This window comes from Hemicordylus capensis, chromosome 3 (assembly GCF_027244095.1).
Source record: "Hemicordylus capensis ecotype Gifberg chromosome 3, rHemCap1.1.pri, whole genome shotgun sequence".
NCBI lineage: Eukaryota > Metazoa > Chordata > Lepidosauria > Squamata > Cordylidae > Hemicordylus > Hemicordylus capensis.
Window position 1 is genome coordinate 34,051,918 of NC_069659.1, and position 24,043 is coordinate 34,075,960.

The window sequence follows — 24,043 nt, forward strand, 5'->3', positions numbered from 1 at the left end:
AATTCCCCAGTGTAACTCATGCTGATCATTACCTCTTCCCCGGTAGCATTTTACCAGCCTATCTGTATGATGTGTAATGTCTGCAGTCTGCCACCAAGGAGACAAGTCAATATGCCCCTCTCAGACCATTTAGCCATGTCCCTAATCATCAAACCTCCCACGATGAGTAGCCCTAGATCCATCTTCCCACAAATCATAGCATGAGAGGATATCCATTCTTCACCCGGAAAATGGGTCTTTAAGGGATCATTTCCCTCTTCCTCTATGACACCCTTCTGTTCCGAGTCTAATTCTCTATAATAGCAGAGATGTCAGCATTCCCAAAGATCTAATCTACATACCTCTTTGCTTCTTTAAAAGGTAATATTAGCCGGGGTTGGGTTGGGGGGATGAACTTGTTTTCTAGAAGAGCTCATTGTACCAAACACATATTCCCAAGTCTGCCAAGTTGGCAGACAGTCGTATACACTCTCTGCAAAACACTGGATACTTCCCACTCAACTAATTTTCTAGCTTCACTGTGTTTGTCTGTAAGATGTTGAGGTCATTCACACAACCAAAAACTGTGTTCTACCTGGGTTTGGGAACTGTGTATGCACCCAATTTTTGGTTGTGTGGAAGCAAAGTTGGAGGAAAACCTGGGCTGAAGTGATTGTGTAGAAGCAAGATTGGGGAAAACCCCTCCTATGGATAATATGGCCTATCTTCAGAAAATGGTGTGTGGCTAGCTTGCAGTTTCAAGGTTGTTCGGTTCAACTTGATGACTCAGGTGCTATGGAATGCACAAGACTACATCTAGAGATAATTAAGGGGGTTAAAGGTCCTCCTTTAACCTCTGCAATGACAGAACTCTGACCCCACCTTAAGCTTGGCAAAAACCACACTTACTTTGAATCCCTTTCTTTCCCTTCGTCTTCCAGGGAATATAGCTAAAATTTAATTATTGACAGGTTCTTTAAACATAACACATACAAGTCCGAAGTAGTTTTCCTTTATTTGGAAGACTTTGTTCTAAAATTTTGCACATACTGCTTGAAATAATTTCTTCACATTATTTTCAGCCAGCTACCCTCCATTTTCCTACCACTAACATTTCCAGTCTATAATCTAAAGATCAGAAGATGTTTTTAGATCTTTTACAGTACATGAAACCAACGTGTCTATCATTAAAAAAATGAATACAGCATTAGTGGATTATAGTACACTAAATTTCATAACTGGCAGTATACAGGATATATGCTTTAAAATCATTCATCGTGAAAGCTATTAGAATGAAGACAATGACATTAACGTTTGTTTTTCAGAACCTACTAGTAAAAAAAAGATACTACTCATTCATACAGGGTAACACCAAGGAACATGAATCTCAAACCTTATAAAAATACTTTAATTCAGATGAGAGTGCACAAGTAACTTTTACCACTGTGGTAAAGTATCTTAATACTAATAGTATATAATCTGGAAGGCAGCTGATTTCCTTCCTTTTAGTTTTAGGGTATGCATCAGTGTGAAAGCACTAACAGGTATCACTCTCTAACAAATCAGAGTCAACTTAGTAAAGATAGGATGTAATCTCCACAATACTCTTTGAATTCTTTCTTGACCTTTAAAAAATTGTAACATGCCTCATTCCAACCTGCTGTAATATTCAAGTTTACCCATGTTAATGCTCATGGGTAGTCTATCAATACGCACTATTCCATACCAAATGCAAGTTAGATTGCAGCCACCTTAGCTGCTTGGAAATCCAGTTACTGTGTTCTGGCAGCTATCAGATATGAGCTCGTTCATTTCATTTTGTTTACTTTCTTCTTTGTTCTCATTGTTGGGGTGATGCTTTGGTGTTCTGGCTCTTCTAGACCTCCTAACACAAAACTTTAACAGCAAATAGCAGAACTCAGTTACATTTAAAAGAATGCAAATGGCAGACACTGCAATCATGAAAATGGTAAAGACTGTCTTTTCAGTGGGCCGGGAAACAAAACAGTCCACTGTGTTGGGACAAGGTGAAGCACTGCATTTCAGCAGGCGAGGCATGTTGTACCCATGATACATGTAGTAAAACACATACATGAAGGCAGCTTCAAAGATCAGCCTGAACAAGATGCTGGTAGTGTATGTCCACCATAGGGGTCCCTCAATATGAAACCTCTGTCTCTTTATTTCTTCTATGTCTTTATATTTACAGTTTTGATCCCCTTTTCGGAACTTCTTCTTCTTTTCATGCCTTCTGTATGCAACATGCATTGCCACCAAGAGTGCAGGCGTGGAGACAAAGATGAGCTGGAGGGCCCAGAGTCTGATGTGAGAAATGGGGAAAAAGTGGTCGTAGCAGACATTTTTGCATCCTGGTTGCAGAGTGTTGCAGACAAAATCATCTTGCTCATCGCCCCAGACCTCCTCTGCAGCAACGACAAGGATCATAATACGGAAGATGAACAGGACAGTCAGCCAGATCTTTCCAATACTGGTGGAATGTTTGTTTACGCCTCCTAAAATGGACTGCAGCGTTCCCCAGTCCATCGTATCGTTTGAGTCCTTGGACCTATTAAGAAGAAAGAGATTATGTCAAAAGGATTCACCTATGAAATGTGGAGTATCTTTGTAAGGCAAAAGGAAGTTACATTAGTAAGAAGCTGCTCCAACATCATCACTATAAAAAGTACTTTTGAGATGAATAATAAGTGCAATGAATGAGACTCTTCCACTAAATTTGAAATTCTATATTTAAAAAAGGAAAACTCCAAATCCAGAATAGTGTTAAATTCCAATACAGTAATATTTTTTCTGTGTGCAAATGCACCTGATAGAAACACAACAATAAATATCATAATTCATAGACTGAAAAATTTAATGATTATTAATTAATAACTCTTGGTAATACTGGACTGGAGGCTTGATCTACAGATTTGTGTACATCCATAATGGATGAAGAGAGGGAAAATTAAGAGCCAAATGCACACTATATTAAATCATGCTCCTGAAGCTGCCATTAGCCCTGGGAGGGATATTGGTGCCAATGGAAACTTTGATTCCATGCTAATAGTTTTGAGGGTGTGATTTTTGTCAGGACCACAATATGGTAGGGAAAAGTCACATGCCTGCTTCCTGAACACTGTGATCCTGATCAGCCTTTGTGGCTGCTATTTAACTTTTTAAAAGCCCCCCCCCCCCCAAACCAAAAGCAGACATACAAGGCCAAACACCATTTTATGTTAGCAAAAATGTGCTGTTAAAGCTGTCATTCATTCATTCATAGCAATGAGTGTGCTATGTTCTTGGTGAAGTTTTTGATCTTTTCAACTCACCCATATTATGTACATCACATCATTAACTGCACACCTACAAACCTTTGCTTATTTGCAAAGGGGTTGATCTTATTACTTGACGCAAGATGAAAGAAATCTAAAAATTAGTCATCCAAAAATGATAATCTTACTGGTTTTGCTCATCATATATTTGAAATGTTCGCACACTTAACGATTGAACAGTAACATTAAGACAATTTCATTCATTATTATCTGGGCATTAACTTATTGGTAAAAGAACAAAGGTCTCACAAGGTCTTCTTGCAAAACTTTAAATCTTAGCGATAGAGCAGTTATCTTGATTAAAGGAGCAAACATTTTAAAAGGCCATGTGCTTTGATATAGCAGCTCAGATTCTACAAGGATTACTTAAACAGCAGACAAGTCAATTTGATCTAGCAAGCTCAGTCTTAGGAAAGATTTCTTTAATTGTCAACATTTACTTAGCAAACATCAGTAAGGCAAATGACTAGAAGAAAGGCAGAGTCAGGGGATCTGATTTTTATAGGTAGGAGCAGAAATTCAAGGAAAATTGGAAGGTCAGTTACTTTTGTGTGTTCCATTCACAGGATCTGGGAGTTTAAGCAGTATGAGATTTCACTGTTTATTTAAGCAGTGTCCCTTAACTAATCATTGAACTCTAAGATATTTAACTTTGCAAAACTAAAAAGTTATTTAGCATGTTTTAATGTGTCAGCCGGCCTTGGAAAAGCCAATCAGTTATTTGATAAGTGTAAATGCATTCATTTACCAGTGAAAGATGTCCAGTATTTCATAAGACACATATAGTATATAAAGAAATGGAGAGAAAATCATATATTGGGACCAGACATATTGTTTACCCGGCTTAATTCTTGAAGCCAGTGCAGTACAGTAAACAAGACTAAAGGGGAAAACAGAATATTTCCCTACAACTTAGTCCCCTCCCTCTGAAAGTTTCCATTTTTACAGATTTGTGCTCACAAGAGCGTATACTAAGGGAAACTTTTATTGCTAGCAAGACTTCATGGAAGTAACAGAAAGTTAATGGGGGTGTAGATCAAACTCAGGGGCATATCTAGGGGTAGGGCAGGCAGGGCACGTGCCCCGGGCGCCACTTGAAGGGGGGGCGCCATTTTGTAAAATTAACTTTTTTAAAAAAAATGGCTGCCAAAAACAAAATGGCCACCGTGCATGCTCAAATGGCCTCTGTGAGGCTCTAGGTCATGCCAGGCTTTGCAGAGGCCATTTGAGCATGCGCGGTGGCCATTTTGTTTTCAGTGGCCTTTTTTTTAAAAAAAAAAGATTATTTTTAAAAACGGCCACTGCACATGCTCAAATGGTCCCTGCGAGGCCCTAGAGGCCAGCGGAGTGAGGGGGAATCTTTGGGGGGGAAAAACCCAGCCTTTAGGAAGCCCCCCAAAGGGGCTACGGGTAAAAATAATAATAATAAATATATAATATAAGACACTGTACACATATTCAGATTGGCACTATGTACAGAGAATCAGGGCTTGTGAATGCTGAGCTGACGCTTAAGAGCTAGGATTGTATTCATTTGCTCTTACTTTGCTTCTTGTGATAAGTGAGTTAAATGTGATGTCTTGCTAATATGGCTATTAATGGTGAGTTTGTCTTTGAATCAGTGTGAAACCCTTAATATTAAGGCCCACTGGGAGTTTCTTGCGCTCTTGCTCTCATTTTAACTGTCTTTCTGAAAGACTAGAATATATTCCAAGCAGTGACACAGTTTACTCTACATATCCTTTAATTATTTACAGAGTATCTGGGAAAAGTCAAATTCTCCATTGATTTTTAAAACTTATGTAATGGTGATGCTACAATGCATAGTAGAGAATTAGACAGGCACTTCTGTTTAGTTTTCCAAGTACATCTCCACATAGTATTTGGGTATTTCATGAGCCCCAGCATACTGAAATTTGTAGTTTTCCAGCATTTTTTGGTCTGGCCATGTCCACTGCTAAATAGTTTTTGAAATTTTAAAAGATTAACGAGCTTGACTTGTATTTTTCAGCTGATATTATGGTAAAGTTATCTGAAAGATGGCTGTCAGATGTTTGGACAGGGGGCGCAATTTCAGTGCTTGCCCTAGGCGCTATTTTCCCAAGATACGCCTCTGATCAAACTATACCAATAGAAGATATATATCTTTCATTTTGGGCAACTGAAGTGTTGAATACATTACCACTTCAATCATTACTGTCAATAAAGTAAAGTAAAGTGTGCCATCAAGTCGGTGTCAACTCCTGGTGCCCACAGAGCCCTGTGATTGTCTTTGGTAGAATACAGGAGGGGTTTACCACTGCCTCCTCCTGCTCAGTGTGAGATGATGCCTTTCAGCATTTTCCTATATCACTGCTGCCTGATATAAGTGTTTCCCATAATCTGTAATTCCTGTGAAAATGTATTGTTGTCCATTAGAATTTTGTCTCTTATTAGAAAATAGGTACAAACACCATACATAATAGGTTTTCTTCCTGTTAAGTACAGTGCTCCCAAGCTCCAAACTATGAACAATCTATAAAAATTATGAATGAGTGGCACTTTAAATGTCAGTACTGTAAATCATTATGTAAGTGAGAAAAAGCGCCAACAATCCCAGTTTTCACTGAGCTAGGATGTCATGTTCGATTATGGTTAAGATAAAAACCACTTTCACAGAATTCACCCTGTAGGACAGTAGCATCCTTCCTTCTCTTGAATTTAAAAAATACCTCACATACATAGGTTGCTATCCCAACAGGAGCATTAAAGCAAGCATATTTAAATCAGTGGATAACTGCATCTCATACAGTGAAAGATTTATGGAGAACTTCCAAATTACATTTTTCAAGTCACACGATCTGTGTTATAAGCCTGTTCCATTCCAAAGGCTAAAGCAGGTTAAAAATGCAAAATAAGTAAGATCAGCAGCACATAATAAAATCTATCTTATGCTTCTTTTTAGATTGTGAGCCCTTTGGGGACAGGGAGCCATCTTAGTTATTTGTTATTTCTCTATGCAAACCACCCTTAGCCATTTTTGGAAGGGCGGTATAGAAATCAATCAATCAATCAATCAATCAATCATTTTCATTTACTTCTCCACCCTATCCTGACTTACACCCAACCCCAGAAGACCAGCACAAATAGGTAGGTCTTGCAATGCTTCCAAAAAGCACTCAGGCTTGGATTTCAGTGAATCTGCTTGCGGTTCAAAATAGCACGATCTGAGTCTGCAAGACTATGGTGTACTTAATCAATTCATGAATATCATTTTTTTTTAAAGCTACATTTCATTTACAGCTGTGCCAGTGTAAGATCATACACTCCTGACCCCAGTTACGTGTCATGGATATAACCTTCCATAACCCTGACTCAGGTTATGGAGATGTGGGCAGGAAATAAACTCAGTCACTCACAAGCAACCTGCATGTCTCACCCTTTTTACCTGAGACAGCACGAAAAATATTTTCTGCTCTAGCGGCTGAAAATAATGCTGCATTGATGTTTAGATTCAGAAAATGCTGGATGGAGACAAAATCTTAGATAACTGGAGTTACTTAAGGGATCACTGAAACTGAAACTTTTGGAAAGGACTCTTTCTGGAGTCACTACTGAAGAGACATTCTCTTCCCTTACAAGTGTACACGATCCCCAGTAAATCCAGAAGATTTAACAGGATTAATTCCTGAGTACAAATTTTGGAAACATGTTAAACTGCTTGCTTGATCAGGTTCTTTGTAGGCTGGAGTAAGCCCAATTCTGAGCACTGCTTAAGTAGTTTCACATTTTGCAATACTAAAGCTACACTAAGGTTTGACCAGTGTTTGCTCAGTAAACACATAAAGCATGAAGAGACAAGACAAGTGTTCCCAAACACACAGAAGAGACAAGTTTCAAAGAGCCAAAGCTAATTGTGGCTTAGCTCCTGAGTCCTTGGGGATGTGTTTCTTCCCTGCATATTTGCATGTGGATATAAATATGACAAATGTCAAGCACCAGTGTACCCATGAACCTGTGTAGAGTGTGAAGTAACTCTCTGTCCCTTTGATAATACACCTTGGAAACAAAGAAAGCTTTGGACGATTTTGCAATGCATCGAATTAGAACCAGGGTTCAGCTTTAATGAATTTCTGCTGAACACAGATCAATGCCTTCTCACTGCTTTTGTTAAACCTATACATTCTATAAACATAGTATATACTAGAGTGACCCAGATGTCAGTTTCCGCAATATGCCATTAACCTGAAAATTGTGCCTACAGGACTTAAGGCAGCCATTCTAGCCTTTTATCCACAGATGAAATGTCCTCCCAGCACACACACCCCAAAGCCATTTGCCATATTCTGCATTTGCTAAAAAAGAAAGCATGATGGTATATTATGCAAACTAATAACATGACATGCATCTAATTGGTCCTGGTTAAGGTAATGGAGATCCATAGTGCACTGGTTCTTAAAATGAGGTCCAGGAACTACCAGCGTGGACTACCAGGAGCCAGCGTGGCGTAGTGGTTAGAGTGCTGGACTAGGACCGGGGAGACCCGAGTTCAAATCCACATTCAGCCCTGATATTTGCTGGGTGACTCTGGGCCAGTCACTTCTCTCTCAGCCTAACCTACTTCACAGGGTTGTTGTGAGGAGAAACTTAGGTATGTAGTACACCGCTCTGGGCTCCTTGGAGGAAGAGCGGGATATAAATGTAAAAATAAATAAATAAAAGATATAAAATACCGAATAGCCAAAGGTTAAGAACTTGCTCTTGATTTAAGCTTGGGTACTTGAAATCAATTACTAGTAGAGTCATTGATTTAATGTACTCTACTTTAAACCAACAGCTGTAGTCCGTAGACTTTGTTGTACTGAACCAGCCTCTGTTCTAGTTTCATTGTTTCTAGAGGAGCACTACATTTTTGTACCTTATAGTCACCATGTGAAAGTCACTTAAAAGGCTGCTAAGTTAAGCTCAGTCTGTCAAAAATGCAGGCTACGGTGAAACTGAAATGTGGGATAGAGAACTCTAACTCAAAATTCACAATCATCTTTATTGTAGCTATACTGCATTCTTGTTTTTATTAGCAAGTAGACTATTCACTCCCGTCTGTCTTCCAACTACGTTTTAATCAATTGAATGACTGCCTGCAGTCAATGAAACAACACAGTGGCTCACATACTGTGCAGTGAGCCGCCCATCTAAAGCAGGTGTGCCCACTGCTTCTGCTGCATTTTAAAACCCTGCTGATGTGGCCTGAAAAGGCTGGGAGGCTCCGTGCCTACTAAGGATGGCCCCCTCACACTTCCAGTGCTACTCCCACTGGGAATAACAGGGCAGCACCAGGAGTGCAAGATGCACCCCTTCGCAGCCACAGAGCCTCCTCACATTCGCAAGTCACGCTGGTGGAATTTAAAGTGCCACAGAAGCAGTGAGCACGCCTGTTGTTTAGACAGGCATCTCGCTGTGCGGTATGTATGAGAGGGCTAGTATGTGCCCCTCCTCCCTTGAACCAGAATTTGGAACCATCTATTACCCGCTGTGATGTGTTTAATGAATTCTTTGTGGGGGAAATCTCTCGTATACGGGCCAACTTGGATTTTATCTCCGCACTTACTTCAGTATCTGATGCGGAGGTATCCAGTGACTCCTCTTATGTGGTTAGGCTGGATCAGTTCCAGTTCGTGACTTCTGAGGATATGGACAAGCTGATTGGAATGGTGCGGCCCACCACCTGTCCTCTTGACCCTTGCCCAACATGGCTTGTTCAATCTAGCAGGGAGGTTGTTGTAGAAGGCCTGGTAGAGATCATAAATGCATCTCTGAGGGAAGGTAGGATGCCTCCTAGTCTTAAGGAGGCAATTATTAGACAGCTTCTAAAGAAGCCTACCTTGGATCCCTCGGAGCTGAGTAACTACAGGCCTGACTCCAACCTTCCGTGGCTGGGCAAGGTAATTGAGAGGGTGGTAGCCTCCCAGCTCCAGACAGTCTTGGAGGAAACGGATTATCTAAACCCATTTCAAACTGGCTTCTGGGCTGGCTATGGGGTGGAGACTGCCTTGGTCGGCCTGGTGGATGATCTCCAACTGGCAATTGACAGAGAAAGTGTGACTCTGTTGGTCCTTTTGGACCTCTCGGCAGCTTTCAATACTATCGACCTTAGTATCCTTCTGGAGCGTCTGAGGGGGTTGGGGGTGGGAGGAACTGATTTGCAGTGGTTCCGCTCCTACCTCTCAGACAGGTTCCAGATGGTGTCCCTTGGAGACGGCTGTTCTTCAAAATCTGAACTTTTGTATGGTGTCCCTCAGGGCTCCGTATCGTCTCCGATGTTGTTTAACATCTACATGAAACCGTTGGGAGAGATCATCAGGAGATTTGGTGCAGGGTGCTATCAGTATGCTGATGACACCCAAATCTATTTCTCCATGTCAGCTTCATCAGGAGAGGGCATAACCTCCCTAAATGCCTGCCTGGAGTCAGTAATGAGCTGGATGAGGGATAACAAACAGACTGAATCCAGATAAGACAGAGGTACTCATTGTGCGGGGTCGGAACTCGAGAGACGAGTTTGATCTGCCTGTTCTGGATGGGGTCACACTTCCCCAGAAGGAACATGTACGCAGTGCTTCTGAATCCAAGTCTCTCCTTGGTGTCCCAGGTTGTGACAGTGGCCAGAGGTGCCTTCTATCAGCTTTGGCTGATATGCCAGCTGCGTCCGTTTCTTGAGTTAGACGACCTCAAAACAGTGGTACATCTGCTGGTAACCTCCAGACTGGATTACTGCAATCCGCTCTATGTGGGGCTGCCCTTGTATGTAGTCCGGAAACTACAGTTGGTCCAGAATGCGGCAGCCAGGCTCGTCTCTGGGTCATCTAGAAGAGACCATATTACTCCCATATTGAAGGAGTTACACTCGCTGCCAATATGCTTCCGGGCAAAATACAAGGTGTTGGTCATCCTATATAATAAAGAGCTTGGTGTGCATCCATGTCAATAAAGTGCTTGGTGTGTGTCTGTGTCTCCCTTGGCTGTTCTGGGCATGCGCGCAGCGCATGCCCAGAACACGCCGAGGGAGACACGACCGCCGGCACCAGGCGGCCATGATGAGCGGGAGAAGGAGAAGCAGCCGCCGCGAAGCCGGGCAGGGGGAAGAGGCGGCGGGGGAAGTTGGCCGAGGCAGCGGCGAAGCCGAGGCCTGGCGGCGCCGCCGAAGCTGGACGGGGGGAAGAGGTGGCGGTGACTGGGGCCCATGGCGGCGGCGGGGCGACGGGTGGTGGTTGCGGGGCCAGAAGGTGCAGAAGGTGGAAATGGGGGGAGCGGTGGCTGTCCGCCAGACTGACACCCGCGCCGCAGCCTCACCCAGAAGTGGTCCTTGAAGAGCGTCTCCCGCATGGCGGCAGCGACCCTCCCCAGGTGCAAAAGCGCAGTGAGTGAAGAGGGAGCCGCGGAGGCTGCAGCAGCTCTCAAGAGGCGCCGCTGGCCGCCCCAGCCAAGTTCCCCTAATCTTTTAAGCGCCTTCGGCTGCCTGCGTCCGCTGGGCCCTAAAGCCCTCCACTTCCCCGATAGCAGCCAACTTTAAAAAATGCAGGCGGAGAGGGAGCGGCGGCGCCTCGGCCAGAGGAGGCGCTGGGCCCGGCCGGGTGGAGGCGGCGGAGGAGGTATGGAGGAGGAGGAGGCTGGCCCCAAAGGTCTACTAGCGCCCGTTATTTTAACGGGCTTAAAAATACTAGTAACCTATAAAGCCCTAAACAGCTTGGGCCCTGGGTTTTTGAGAGAACGACTTCTTCCTAATGAACCCTGCCGCCCATTGAGATCATCAGGAGAGGTCCATCTGCATTTGCCACCGGCTCGTCTGGTGGCTACTCATGGACGGGCCTTCTCCGTTGCTGCCCCGAGGCTTTGGAATGCGCTCTCTAGTGCAATAAGAGTCTCCCCATCTCTGACATCCTTTAAAAAGTCCTTAAAGATGCATTTCTTCACCCAGGCTTTTAACTGATATTGTTTTAATTGTTTTGAATGTTGTTTTTAGAATATTGTTTTAAAAATTTTAAATTGTGTTTTACATTTCTTGCTTTTAAATTTTTGTTTTGTTTTGCTTTTGTTTTTAATTAATGTTTTACTTTTTAATCTTGTTGTAAACCGTCCAGAGACGTAAGTTTTGGGCGGTGTAAAAATATGATTGATAAATAAATAAATATGTGCAGGAGAAAGTATAATACATGTACATGATACATCAGAGCTGTGTGTTCCATTCAGAACAGTCAAACTGAATTCAGCTAGAATACGAAGTCTGCTGTACATCTGATACACAGTAGGACATTAGCCTGGAAATGAGCCAATTTTTGCCCTTTAAGAAATGTAAGGATCTAAACTGATTCCAGATGGAGAGGATGGAGAAAGAAGGGAAGAGGTCAAAGCCAAGAGAGAGGCGTTAAGAAGAAAGCAAGTAGAATACGTAGAGAACGTGCATATAGATAGATAGATAGATAGATAGATAGATAGATAGATAGATAGATAGATAGATAGATGATCACAGATTTATGCTGCAACATACTTTTCTGGAAGCAAGTGCTACCGAGCTCAACTGGGTTCCCTTTCAAGTAAATTCAAATTGTAAGAATGGGATCTATAGGAGAATGTTTGTACCAGGTTCTGTTAAAAAAAAGAAGAAGAAGAATGAATTCATACTCCTCTTGATCCTGGAAAATGTCTTGGTTGTGTATTTCCTGGTATGCATGGTTATGGTCTTCTAAGGAGTTTCCTAAAGTACACCCACTGTTATTTGTTGTTTTTTAACAGCAGGCCTCATGCCATATCACAAATGGACTGAACCTGCCCCCCCGCCAAGTTTCAAAAGATAATTGCCTGACAGCATCAAGGGCTGCTATTCACAACATGTACTAAGTTATTTGGGTACTGACCCATACTTTTGTAAACAGATAGGACTGAATCAATGCTCGAACCACTGTAAAGTGTGCTGTCAAGTCGATTTCGACTCCTGGCGCCCACAGAGCCCTGTGATTTTCTTTGGTAGAATACAGGAGGGGTTTACCATTACCTCCTCCTGCGCAGTATGAGATTATGCCTTTCAGCATCTTCCTATATTGCTGCTGCCCGATATAGTACCAGCAGGGATTCAAACCGGCAACCTTCTGCTTGTTAATCAAGCATTTCCCCTGCTGCAGCACTTAAGGTGTAGAATTGCTAAAATTGCCTTCCAACAACATGCTTCTACACATTTATTAAAAATAAAGTATGCATCTGTAATTACAAGCTATATTCAAAGCAAAATTACCTACTTATCAACATTGTGTGTGCATGTGTAAATGCTGTCAACAGTATATAAGAATATGATCTGTTCCATGAACAGGGATCCACAAATTTCGGTTTAGCTCACTAGCCAGCCATTACTTGTGGTCACCACCAATCCCCTCTCTTCCCTCATATCCTTTGCTGGCATGTAGGCAGAAGGTTTAGGAGAGAAGCAGGTCTTCTGTCATTTCCACTGGGATACGGAGATGGTAAGAAACAGTGGGAGCCCTCTCCTGTTGCCCAGGAAGGATTCCTCGGCTGTTTCTTCCCTTCTCAAAAATGGCAGTAGAAATGAGACCTCTGGGGACAGTGATGGGTGGGTGGGGGGAGATCTGTGTGGTGGTGGTGGTGGTGGTGGTGGATGTCATGCTTACCAGAAGGCTGGGTGCAATAGCACCTAGCAAGTGGATTTGTAGTTACCTGCCCAAAAGTAATTTCAATTTAATTACAGAAGTGCTCCTGGATCCTAGGGCTCTAACAAAACCACCTCTCATGAAACTAGTCTGATGTGTTGTACACCTAGAACCTATGCCAGGCACGCTTAAGACAGAAGCTTCATTATAATGGCAATGTTACTAGAAAATAAAATTTTAACTCCTTAAGATGAGAGAGGTTGATTAATATACATCATGTTCCCAGTGGTGCTCAAAGTATAGGGGGATCAGAGGGAGACTGGCTACTTTTTGTCACCACATGTATGTCTGAGGATACCTGCACAAAATATACAGCTGAGCTGAGAACATGTTTGTTGGGCACACATTACATCCTTATATATGCATGCAAAATGCTTTACGGGTGCTCCTTAAAATGTGTGGAATGAGACAGTGCTCCCTTTAAGGCATGAGCGTGTGTGCATACTCACACTTTTTTTTATGTCCACTCAGTTAATTTTAAATCTCACTCAGGTTTAATCAGGAAGGCTCCATTCTGAATATATGTGCACGCACACTGCCTTGATACTGCTACCCAGAACAAAATTCATTCCGCACATAGGTGAAAAAAAATTAGAGAGAACCTCAGAATGAGAATACCTTATTTTGTACACATTAACACATACTGAGGTCACTCGCACAATTTAAAAAAACCTGTGTTCTACTCAGGTTTGGGAGCTGTATGTGCTCCCCATTTTTGGTTGTATGGAAGAAAGGTAGGAGAAAAACCTGGGTCGCTTTTCCTCCTCCCTTGCTCCCACACAATCATGTCTACCCAGGTTTTCCTCCTACCTTGCTTCCACTCAACCAAAATTTGAGAGCACACACAGTTCCCAAACCTGGGTAGAACACAGCTTTTGATTGTGTGAATGAGGAAGTGTGTTAATGCATACAATACTAACATATTAGTATAGGGGGGAATTCACTTGCCTATTAATAACTTCATTGCAGATCAATTCAGAAGTTTATTTCCAAACATACTGACAAGTAATAGTGTGGGTCAGAGTCTTCCTAGCAGGGTTCCAGACAGTAAACCATGGCAAGTCTAATCTTAGCAGCCATTTTGTTTCTGAAAAAATTGATGTGTGTGTCTGGTGCATAGACTTACAAAATACAGATGTGTATTCTTGAGACTCATTCTGCACAGTCTTGCCATTAGATCTAAAATATATTCCCATTCCTTAGAACTCAGAAAATATTTCAAGCACCAGACCTGCATGCTTCAAATTTAAGATGAGCGCATAAGCTTGCCAAGTGATCTGTCACAATAGCTTGCTATACAGAGACATGGCTACTTTGCTTTTCACATTATAGTTTTGTGTATCTTCAGACTTCGATTCATGCTTTCAAGTTACACCAGTCTCTGCTAGTAGTTACATGAGAGGCAGCCATCAGTGAAGCCTAGCACACAACATACAATGGCACGCAGCATTCACATTGTTATCTGGGTTATTAAATAAAGATCATCCAGGCTAGCCAGATAAAAACTTCATAGCCAGCTTTTGATAGATGTAGGCTTGTCTAAGCGCTTGAACACAACAACAAAACCATATAGCTACTGAGATACATAAGATTCTTGGAGTATTGATTAACCAAGGGTTCAACACACACACACACACACACACACACACACACACACACACACACACACACACACAGCAGATTACTTTCCAGATTAAGTTATAACAAAGTAAGATGTGTATACTTAATCACCTTTGTTAAATGTTTACTACTGAAGAACTCCCATCTTGAGGAATACACTCCTCTTACATTTTGCCTCCAATTCTTACCTTCATGGCAGGACTGAGCAACTTCCTAAGGATACTTGCCACATGAAAGATATAAGAGCCCCTGGTGGCGCAGTGGTAAAACTGCCGCCCTGTAACCAGAAGGTTACAAGTTCAATCCTGACCAGGGGCTCAAGGTTGACTCAGCCTTCCATCCTTCCGAGGTCGGTAAAATGAGTACCCAGAATGTTGGGGGCAATATGCTAAATCATTGTAAACCGCTTAGAGAGCTCCGGCTATAGAGCGGTATATAAATGTAAGTGCTATTGCTATTGCTAAGATGAAATTCATACAGCAGATATGCCTAGATAGGGCATCCTAAACACCTAGGCTCTGGAATAGTCCATCTCTTTCATTTCCCCTTTTAAATGCAAATAGAAAGTGGATGTTTGGACACCAAAACTACTTTGTTTGAAAGACACAACTTGCTTTTCATGTGTTACCATAGTGGTGAGAAAACCACTTTTCCATGGCTTTGACTCAGGCTACTAGAAGCCAGAACCAAGAGTATCTTCTGGTTGAGCAATACTATATACAAACAAGTTCCAGAGAAGAGAATGAAACCTCCTGTTTAAACACAGAACATAAGCGGTGCAAGCTGTCTGTCCTTTGCCAACATGTCATAAGTCTGACCAGCATAAATTATCACCATGGATGAAGACCATGTGACACAAGCCATACTGTATTTACCTGAATCCAAGACTAGGCTTTTTCCAAGTTTTTTAATATTAGAAATCAGGGGATCATCTTAAATTCAGAGTCCTGTTCCTTTCGAGTGAATGCAGGCAGAACCTATATTTAACCTCTACTTAAGGGGGTCATCATAAATTCAGAATAGTCTTTGATGTGGGTAAATACAATAGGTTGGTTCATGCAAGTAATTATTCTATTCATATAACAAAACACCCACTATATGTTGTTGTTATTGTTGTTATTATTATTATTATTATTACATTTATATCCCACTCTTCCTCCAAGGAGCCCAGAGCAGTGTACTACATACTTGAGTTTCTCTTTCACAACAACCCTGTGAAGTAGGCTAGGCTGAGAGAGAAGTGACTGGCCCAGAGTCACCTAGCTAGTTTCATGGCTGAATGAGGATTTGAACTCGGGTCTCCCCGGTCCTAGTCCAGCACTCTAACCACTACACCATGCTGGCTCTGTTGAGTGGCATGGAGGTAGAAGGTGGGTATGTATATTACAGGGATATCCGAGTAGATGCAATGCATTTCTATTTGCAAATTTCTCATAGAATCACAACCTTGAAACAATTTCAAAGTTTGCCAAGTAAGACTCATTGCACAATAAATAGTATTTGGTAAAGACTGACAAAGACTGATATTGGAGGGGTGACTCCAAAATGGTTTTCTTTGTCCAACAAAAAATACTTTGGGAGTAGCAGACCTGACTCCATACCTTCAAGCAGATGGCTCAGTGTCTTTGATTTGTTGGGGAAGTAGATCCCTGGAAACTGGACTAAATTGTACAGTGCCCGCGTGCAACAGGCTAAGGGCAAAGGATGCAGCCTTATTCTAGCTGCCTGGATGAGGGAATTCATGCTAGTTGCCAAGTGGTTATTATTCCAGTCATGGAAGGCGAGAACTCAACCTGGCATGGAGACATAGTTCATGGGCATGACAAATCTGCTGGCAAAAAAATCGATAGTGCAAAAGAAAACACACAGGTTTGACATTTTTAATGAGGTCTTGTCACTCCTTGAATGTTTTACCTCTTTAATCTGCTCTGGCCTGATGAACTGATTAATAACTCAGGTTCCTCCTTCCCTCAACTTTTCTCCCTCCTCACAAAACGCACCTTATCCCATCAAAGGAGAGCCATGGACAGAAGTAGCCTTCTGTGTGCATCACAAATGTGATCCCATCCAAATCACAATGAACTTATCGATAACGTAAGGTAATAACATTCATTGGACCAAGTGTTTCAGTGTATGTGCAAAAACAGGCATTACTCAGAGGTCTTTCTGACGGCTGATCTTACATGCATTCCCAACTTAGCAGCTCCTTCACTCTTCCAGGTCCTGTGAAGCTAAACTGAAATTAGTCCAGTAAGAGACAGCATCTTATCCAGCCAGTCTCTCAAGGAGAACCACACAATGAGGCTATTCTCACGACCTCCCAAAAGCGGACTAAGGGAGCCCAGCCCGGTTTTGGGAGGTTGTGTGCTGCAATGGGACCCGCGTGGCTCCCAGCAGCAAACCTCCTTAAATGCCCCCATCTTTAATCGAGGTTTGCCCAGCAAGCTCTCCACTAACCCCATTTTTCTGATCATGAGTTGCCATGGCACAGGGTGCGCCTCGTGTGTGGGGAGAGCGGGTCAAGCCCACTCTCCCCACCTAACCCCATCCAGCTCTCCACACTGCTCGTGTGGAGAGTCTCATTATTTCAGAAAATGTTCCCAAAGCCATGTTTGAGGAGCTAGTGTGAATGCAGAGGTGGGGAGCTGTTTGTAGAGGGCAACTGGAGACCGGAAGGGGGGTGTACTTAACCCTTTCTGCACCATCAGTTCTCCTGCAAATGTCCTGATGCGACTTTCTCCCACCCAACCAGGGCTATTTCCTTTTCTGAGGGAAAAGAGATGGAGGGCATTTGCAAGGGAGAACTGAGAGACAATAGAAGGGGTTTAAGCACCCTCCCCACTGATTCTTCCCATAAATGTCCCCCACCTGCCCTGCATTAGTGTTACAAGGCAAATGCAGGATTGGACTAGAGTCTAAGCATTAGACTCCAGTCTAATTTCCACATGCTCCATGTAGTGTCACCCAGCCACTGCTTTGAGGCACAAGCGAAACTCATCAGTATTTCCACACCTGTGTGTTTTAATGTGCTTTTAGAGCACAGAGTTCCACACCAGAGGGTGATCCATAGCGTAAGATAGTATGAACGACCTTCCCTATTCTACCCCAGTGTTTACGTTCTATCAGGACATGCACAGTCTCAGAAGGTACTCCTGTGTGCACCTTCGTAAGCAGTTATTTTGAGAAGTGATTGACACCATGTCATCATATTGATCCACAGCCAATTTTTGTTCCCCCTTACCTAAATAAAATATAGGCACCAATACAATGTAAACACTAATATGATATTAGTGCCAATACACACTTAGTGCCAAGCTGATATGGTGCTAAGATGGAAATCAAATCTCTCTCTCTCTTTTAAGGAGGAGTTCTATAGTCTCCTCCTACTCCCACTAAAAAAAAAACAACTCTCTAATGGCAACAGCTGGAAAGGAAATGGAACAATGTAGGTGTGCTGTGGCCAGGAAGTGCAGGTGTGTGGCTCAGCCCACGCCCCCCAATATAACTGAATACATCAAAACGACATAATAGTAGCCGTATTATGCCTATCCCAAAAGACATCATAATAGTGCTATCAACAGTCCATGTGAGCAGTGATTGCGCAACAATCACAACATCAAATGTCTCAAAGTCAAAATTCTTCATGAATACATTTGATGGACCAAGTGTTAAGTGAATGTGATGAATTAAGCATTCCTTCTTCATGAACCCTGCTGCCTATTAAGATCAGGGGAGGTCTGGTTGTGATTGCCAATGGTTCACTTAGTAGCAACCCAAAACCGGGCCTAGAGTTGCCCCAAGGCTCTGGAATACAAATGAAATCAGGATTTCCCCATCTCTGGTTGTTTTTAAACGACTTTTGAAACATACCCATTTCATCAGGCTTTTAGTTTATGATGTTTATTTATGGTAATTTATAAGGTGTATTTATGGTAATCGTAGAGGCTATTCACACAATTGTAGAAAATCGGGCTAGCCTCCGCTTGCCCGATTTCCTACAATTGTGTGAACCACTGGACTCGGCTGCGAGCCCGGTGGTTCTTGAGTGGGTGAGCCGCTCAAGTAGCCTGCCCCTTAAACCGGGTTTGCGGAACAAGTGCTCTGCAAACCCAGTTTTTGGGATTGTGAGTAGCCATGGCGCGGCTCCGCACCATGGCTACTCATGAGTAGACCCCTGGCGGGAGGCTGAAAAGCAGCCTCCCGGCTCAGGGGTCTCCCCAGTATGCCCTGCGCTCTTACAGGGCATACTGGAGCTTCCAGGGGCCGCACGGCCCCCAAACTCCCCAGCCCCCGCCAGCTCTGTCATGGAGCCGGCAGTTGTGTGGGTGGCCAACCCGGCTGCCCAGGGCTCCCGCCCTGCTCATCTGTGGGGAGAGCAGGCTTAGCCCGCTTACTTTTACTGATCTTACCTTTACAGATCATGAGACCCGGCTCGTAATCTGTTTTATATGATTTTTAGATTTTTTTCATTGCTGTTTGTTTGGACTGAAAACTGTCCTGAGATATAGGGTGGTATATAAATGTGTAAAATAAATAATAAAATGAGTGTCGAGCAAGTGCGGGGTGACAACAGATGGATGATGATGTCATGTGAACCCCCCCTGTAAAGAGTGAATTAACAAGGAGTGACAATCCCAGACTAAACACTCCATGTAGAAGTACCTTACTCTTCCTAATCTACTGGATCATACTACTGTTGATGCAGCTGGATTCTTTAGCCAAAGAACTAGAATATTCAATATCCAAGTTTCAGATGCTCTAATGAGTCAGTATGCAAAGCAGATATGATGCACTGTTCTGAAGCTTACCCGTTTCAACTGCATGTTGGATAAAGCTAACTACATTGTCACTTTAAGCCATGAAAAGTGTTCATGTCCCTTGTTAACTAATCAATAATGAATAGAACCATAGTTTATGTAAGGCTAGTGATAGAAGCTCCTGGGGAGGGGCCTAGCAATTTTACAAATACAAGCCTGTTTCATTTCCATGCAAGGTGCTTTCCAAAATTTTTAGTCAGCCCAGGTGTGTCACAAATTAACTTTAATTGCTGTTGCCTTTATTTTGCTGACTGTTTTAGTTTGACAGGTATGTCATATACAGCAAGGCCATGCATCTTTGAGTTCAGAAGGAATGCACATTTGCAGAAGCTGGGAATTAAACAGGATAAGGAGTTCTTCATGACTGCCAATGTGTTTAGCATTCCTTGCGCTACTAGGCAAGAACACACAAAAAGTGTTGCTCTTCATTCCTATGGCCTATATGGAGTACCATTTCAAAACTCCTCAAAGTATATGGATACATTGACAAGCCATCCAGGGTGATAGCGGTGGAAGATGAATGGGAAGCCAGTTGAATATTGACCAAAAGGTTTTGCAGGTAACCAGACTGCTCTTATTTCAATGGAGATACTTTAACCAACTCCCCAAGTCCTTTAACTCCCTCCCTGTGTGCCAAACAGACAACTAGGGGGAGACAGTGTAGAAAGCAAATTCACGTGTAGGTTTTTGTGCTAGTACTACCAAGCTTCCCCAGCACTGTAGAGTTACACTTCCTCAGTGGTATAAAATCCAACTTTATTGCCACTGAAAGATCCAAATAGCCTTGTGAGATCAGCGTTAAAGAGGAAGTACGGCTCTACCTAATGGCGCAACAGGGAAATGACTTGATTAGCAAGCCAGAGGTTGCTGGTTCAAATCCCTGAAACACCTATATCGGGCAGCAGCGATATAGGAAGATGCTGAAAAGCATCATCTCATACTGTGCGGGAGATGGCAATGGTAAATTCCTCCTGTATTCTGCCAAAGACAACCACATGGCTTTGTGGTCGCCAGGAGTTGACACCAACTCAATGGCAAAACTTTACTTTCCTTTAATACCATTAATGCACCATAGCTTTTTTGCTCATAACCTCCTTCCCCAATCACCTTTATTTATTTAATTTATGTATTCAGCATCTTTATGTACCCTTCACTCTTATTGTCACCAGGAGTCGACACTGACTCAACGGCATATTTTGCCTTTATGGCTCCAAACAGAAAGAGTGGACTACATCATTTTATAAATCCTTTCTATAATGTTCATTGTGTGGAAAAAAAAAGTTTCCAATCCTTATCTCATTTATCTTCACAAGAACTCTTATGAGTTTTCGTAAGACTACTATTATTTCAACATCATAGATGGAGAGCCAAGACTGAGAATCCTCTGTCTCAATCCAACAAGGCAGTTGATATGCACAGACAAACTTCCATGTACAGATCCTCTTCCAGATGGGGCTTTGGGAAAACAGGTCACTACATAAGGCAAACACCCCACCCCCCTCAAATTCCCCTTGTATCATGTGGAACTGCAAGTGTGGTGTTCCTTGAAAGGGAACAGCCACATATATGGTTAGATCTGTCAGTCTGAACATTCCCCTTTCCCTTCCCAAAGAAATGTTACCTCAGAGTGCTCCTCTGATTAGCTCAGAGCAATATTGTAGCTCGCAACACCCCTATGAGGCAGATTTGGCTTTCCCTTCTGCTTCTTCTATTGATCAAGGCCAGTAAATTGAGAAAGCCATCCAATAAGCTAGTGGCCAAGGAGGAATTTGAACTTCCTAAGCCCAAAGCTGATACATTACAATATGTTAAATTTATGATATGCTGTCAGTTATCAAGGCACAACATCATAAAAATATGGGATAACTATTGCTACATGAAGCGTGGGAATTAGGGCATCAATGCAAATGTGAGGTACATCAACATGAGAACAACTCAGAAGTGAAGTAGTAGCCACTGAATGGAAGCAGAATTCAATGTAATTACTGGGCAATGAGGGAAGAGTGAAATAGAAGTGTGAACCCACCCACAATAAAGTTGGCCTGATCTGTTTCCTAAGTGATGAAAAAGTAAATAAGATGTTTTCAAGTATAGTAATTGAAGGTTCCACAGTGTGTAAGTGCATTCTTGGCAAAGTCAATAGAAAAATCATTTGAGGACTAGGCTGACAGATTTCTAAACAGTAACAACTTGAGTTTCACAATGGACTTCTGAAGGAGGCATTAAGAGCCTAATTTTATGACCTAGATTAGTTGATTTGTCCAAGATCTTAACTTTGCATATGGCAAGGAAAACAATAAAAAAAGAGAAACCTATCTTTCCTTAGCAAAAATTAACCTCCTCTTACTAACATACCTGTTCTCTTACATATGTCATCTATTTCTAGGATTGATCATCATGATTAGCCAAATGAGAGAGCAGAAGAAAAGGAAGCAAAAGTAAAAAAGCAATTGCAGACATAGATTCCATAATACAGCACCTTCCCTAAACACATTTACCAAACCTGCCAAGCAAGTTAATTACTAATCAGTCCACTTCTTTGAGAAGAGTCAGACCAGACATATCACCTCTTTATTTCACATCACTACTCTCAAAGGAAATCACCAAGTGGAAAGGCCCACCAAAACTAAATGTAGTATTATTATGAAGCAGAAAATCTATAAAGGAGATGTGTGAAATGATTATTTCCCTGCCTAAAGTCCTTGGATAACATTCTAAGGGACAAAATTCCCCAAATAATCTTTAAGACTACCAGATGTATTGTGTTGACTAGTCCAAAAAAGCTTATGCCACAATCAATCTGGCTGTTTAGGGTCATTGTTTTTGGTGCAAAAAACACTCTTTTTTGGTGCTTGTTCACTGTAATGAACATGGTTATTCCTCTGGAATTTGTCACTACATGAGGAAAGAGGCTTGGCTGTTGAGAACGCAGGACAGGGCCTCCTTAGCCTTTGCCCCCAGGCTTTGGAATGCTCTCCCTGCTGGCATCCGCTCTTCAGCCTCCAGTTTTTAGAAAGCCAGTAAAGATGTGGCTTTTCACCCAGGCTTTTATATGAGAGTACGGTTTTTACTGCTGCTGCTTTGTGGTTTTTGTGTTACTGTTTTATATAGGTTTTTAAACAGCTATATTATTTTTATATTTACATTTAATATCTGTACTTTTTGTATTGTAATTGTGCATTGCTCTAATTATATTGTAAACCGCTTTGTGATTATTTTAATGAAAAGCAGTATAGAAATCGAACAATTAAAAAAGAAAAGAAAAAGGAGAGGACCAAGCTCCATCTAGTTCAACATTCTGTTTCCAGCAGTACTCATCCAGGTGCCTTTGGGAAACCCCAAAGCAGGGCATGAGATACCAGCTGTCCCCTATTTGTCCCCAGTATCTGATATTCAGCAATACCATAGAGGTTCCATCTTGGCTAGTAGTCACTGATGGGCCAATCCTTCATCCATTTATCGAACCCTCTCCCCCCATCCTCCCCCTTTCAATTGCCTCTAGGCAACTGGTCTTCGTTTTATAGCTGCTTCCTTCATAAACACGAAGTAGTCTTAACTGGGTTGGTTTAACTAAGACTTTATTCAAAAACAACTCCATTTTTCTCCTTCTCCTTTCCCTCCCTTTTCTTTCTGACTCCCCCCTCCTCTACAGGATCCCCACTGGAACAAGCTTCTAAAAATCACAAAACCTGAAATACAACAGCTCTGCTAGTCTTCTTCAGTCAGACTCGGGTCAGAGCTTAATTCACTCCCTCAGTAGGCTCAGCCCACAAACCTGTCAGTTGCCTAGGAAGAAGCACCCTTTAGTTTCTGTTTTGATTGCGATTTTAAAGTTGCACTTTAGCTGCCTTGGAGCGATTCCAAGGGCAAGGTAAACAACATTAAATAAAATCTGATTTTATTAAAAAAAAATCAGTCCCAGAAAAATATTGAAAATAATAATAGCAAATAAGTGAGTGTCTCTGAGCATGTGCAGAGAAAGTTTTCCTAACGAGTCCTCTTCCCTTGGGAAAAGGGGAGGAGAGGAGCTAAAGTATTTCGAGAGTAATACCTTCAGAGAGATGAACTGTGCACTTAATTTAAGTGTTCAAATATTACGCGCCCCCAAATGGTACCACCATTGCTGGGAATAGGCAGGCAATAAAGGGCCACCAACAAGGCTCGGCCAACCTTGAAACTCTTTGCGAGTCTGGGGGGGGGGGAAGAGCGGGGGTCGTGGGGTGGGGGGAACCACCACCCAAACTTTTCCTTGGTGGAGGCTGCTCGAGGGGCACCGAAGGAGGCGCCGGTGCTGCCTTCACACAGCGGCCACAGCGGGCGCCGAGAAAAGAGGCGCGAGGAGAGTCTCACCTGTCAGCGTCGGAGGGAAATCAGAGCCGCAGGAGCGCGCCGCCGCGCCGAGCGCACCATGGGCTGGGACCGCGAGGAAAGTAGCCCAGAAGACTCCGACGGCTGCCGGGGCCAGGCAGGCTTCCCTGCTCTCCACGCGAGCAGCAGACCGGCGCTTCTGTGGGAGGCGGGGGTCGCGTTCTTCTCCCTTCTTGGGTCAAGACGGTTGTTTACAGTCTCCTTCGCCAGCCGTCGGGCGGTTCACATCTCT

At 42.7% G+C, this 24,043-nt stretch overlaps 1 protein-coding gene across 2 annotated transcripts; it reads right to left on the bottom strand.

Annotated features, from left to right (window-relative positions):
- Positions 1 to 975: 975 nt before the first annotated feature.
- LOC128350766 (gap junction beta-6 protein) lies at positions 976 to 24,043 on the bottom strand. 2 transcript variants are annotated; one of them, XM_053309436.1, is made up of 3 exons: positions 23,794 to 24,043; positions 9,512 to 9,621; positions 976 to 2,545 (listed from the first exon to the last, which is right to left on the bottom strand). In XM_053309436.1, the coding sequence occupies exon 3, from the start codon at positions 2,521 to 2,523 to the stop codon at positions 1,732 to 1,734; it is 792 nt and encodes a 263-aa protein (XP_053165411.1). In that variant the 5' UTR covers positions 2,524 to 2,545; positions 9,512 to 9,621; positions 23,794 to 24,043; the 3' UTR covers positions 976 to 1,731. The 2 variants fall into 2 exon arrangements, with proteins under 2 accessions (XP_053165411.1, XP_053165412.1); XM_053309437.1 differs by lacking the exon at positions 9,512 to 9,621.

Excerpts from the sequence above, each read along its gene's own strand:
- LOC128350766 (XM_053309437.1), bottom strand. The coding sequence starts at position 2,523 with ATGGACTGGGGAACGCTGCAGTCCATTTTAGGAGGCGTAAACAAACAT.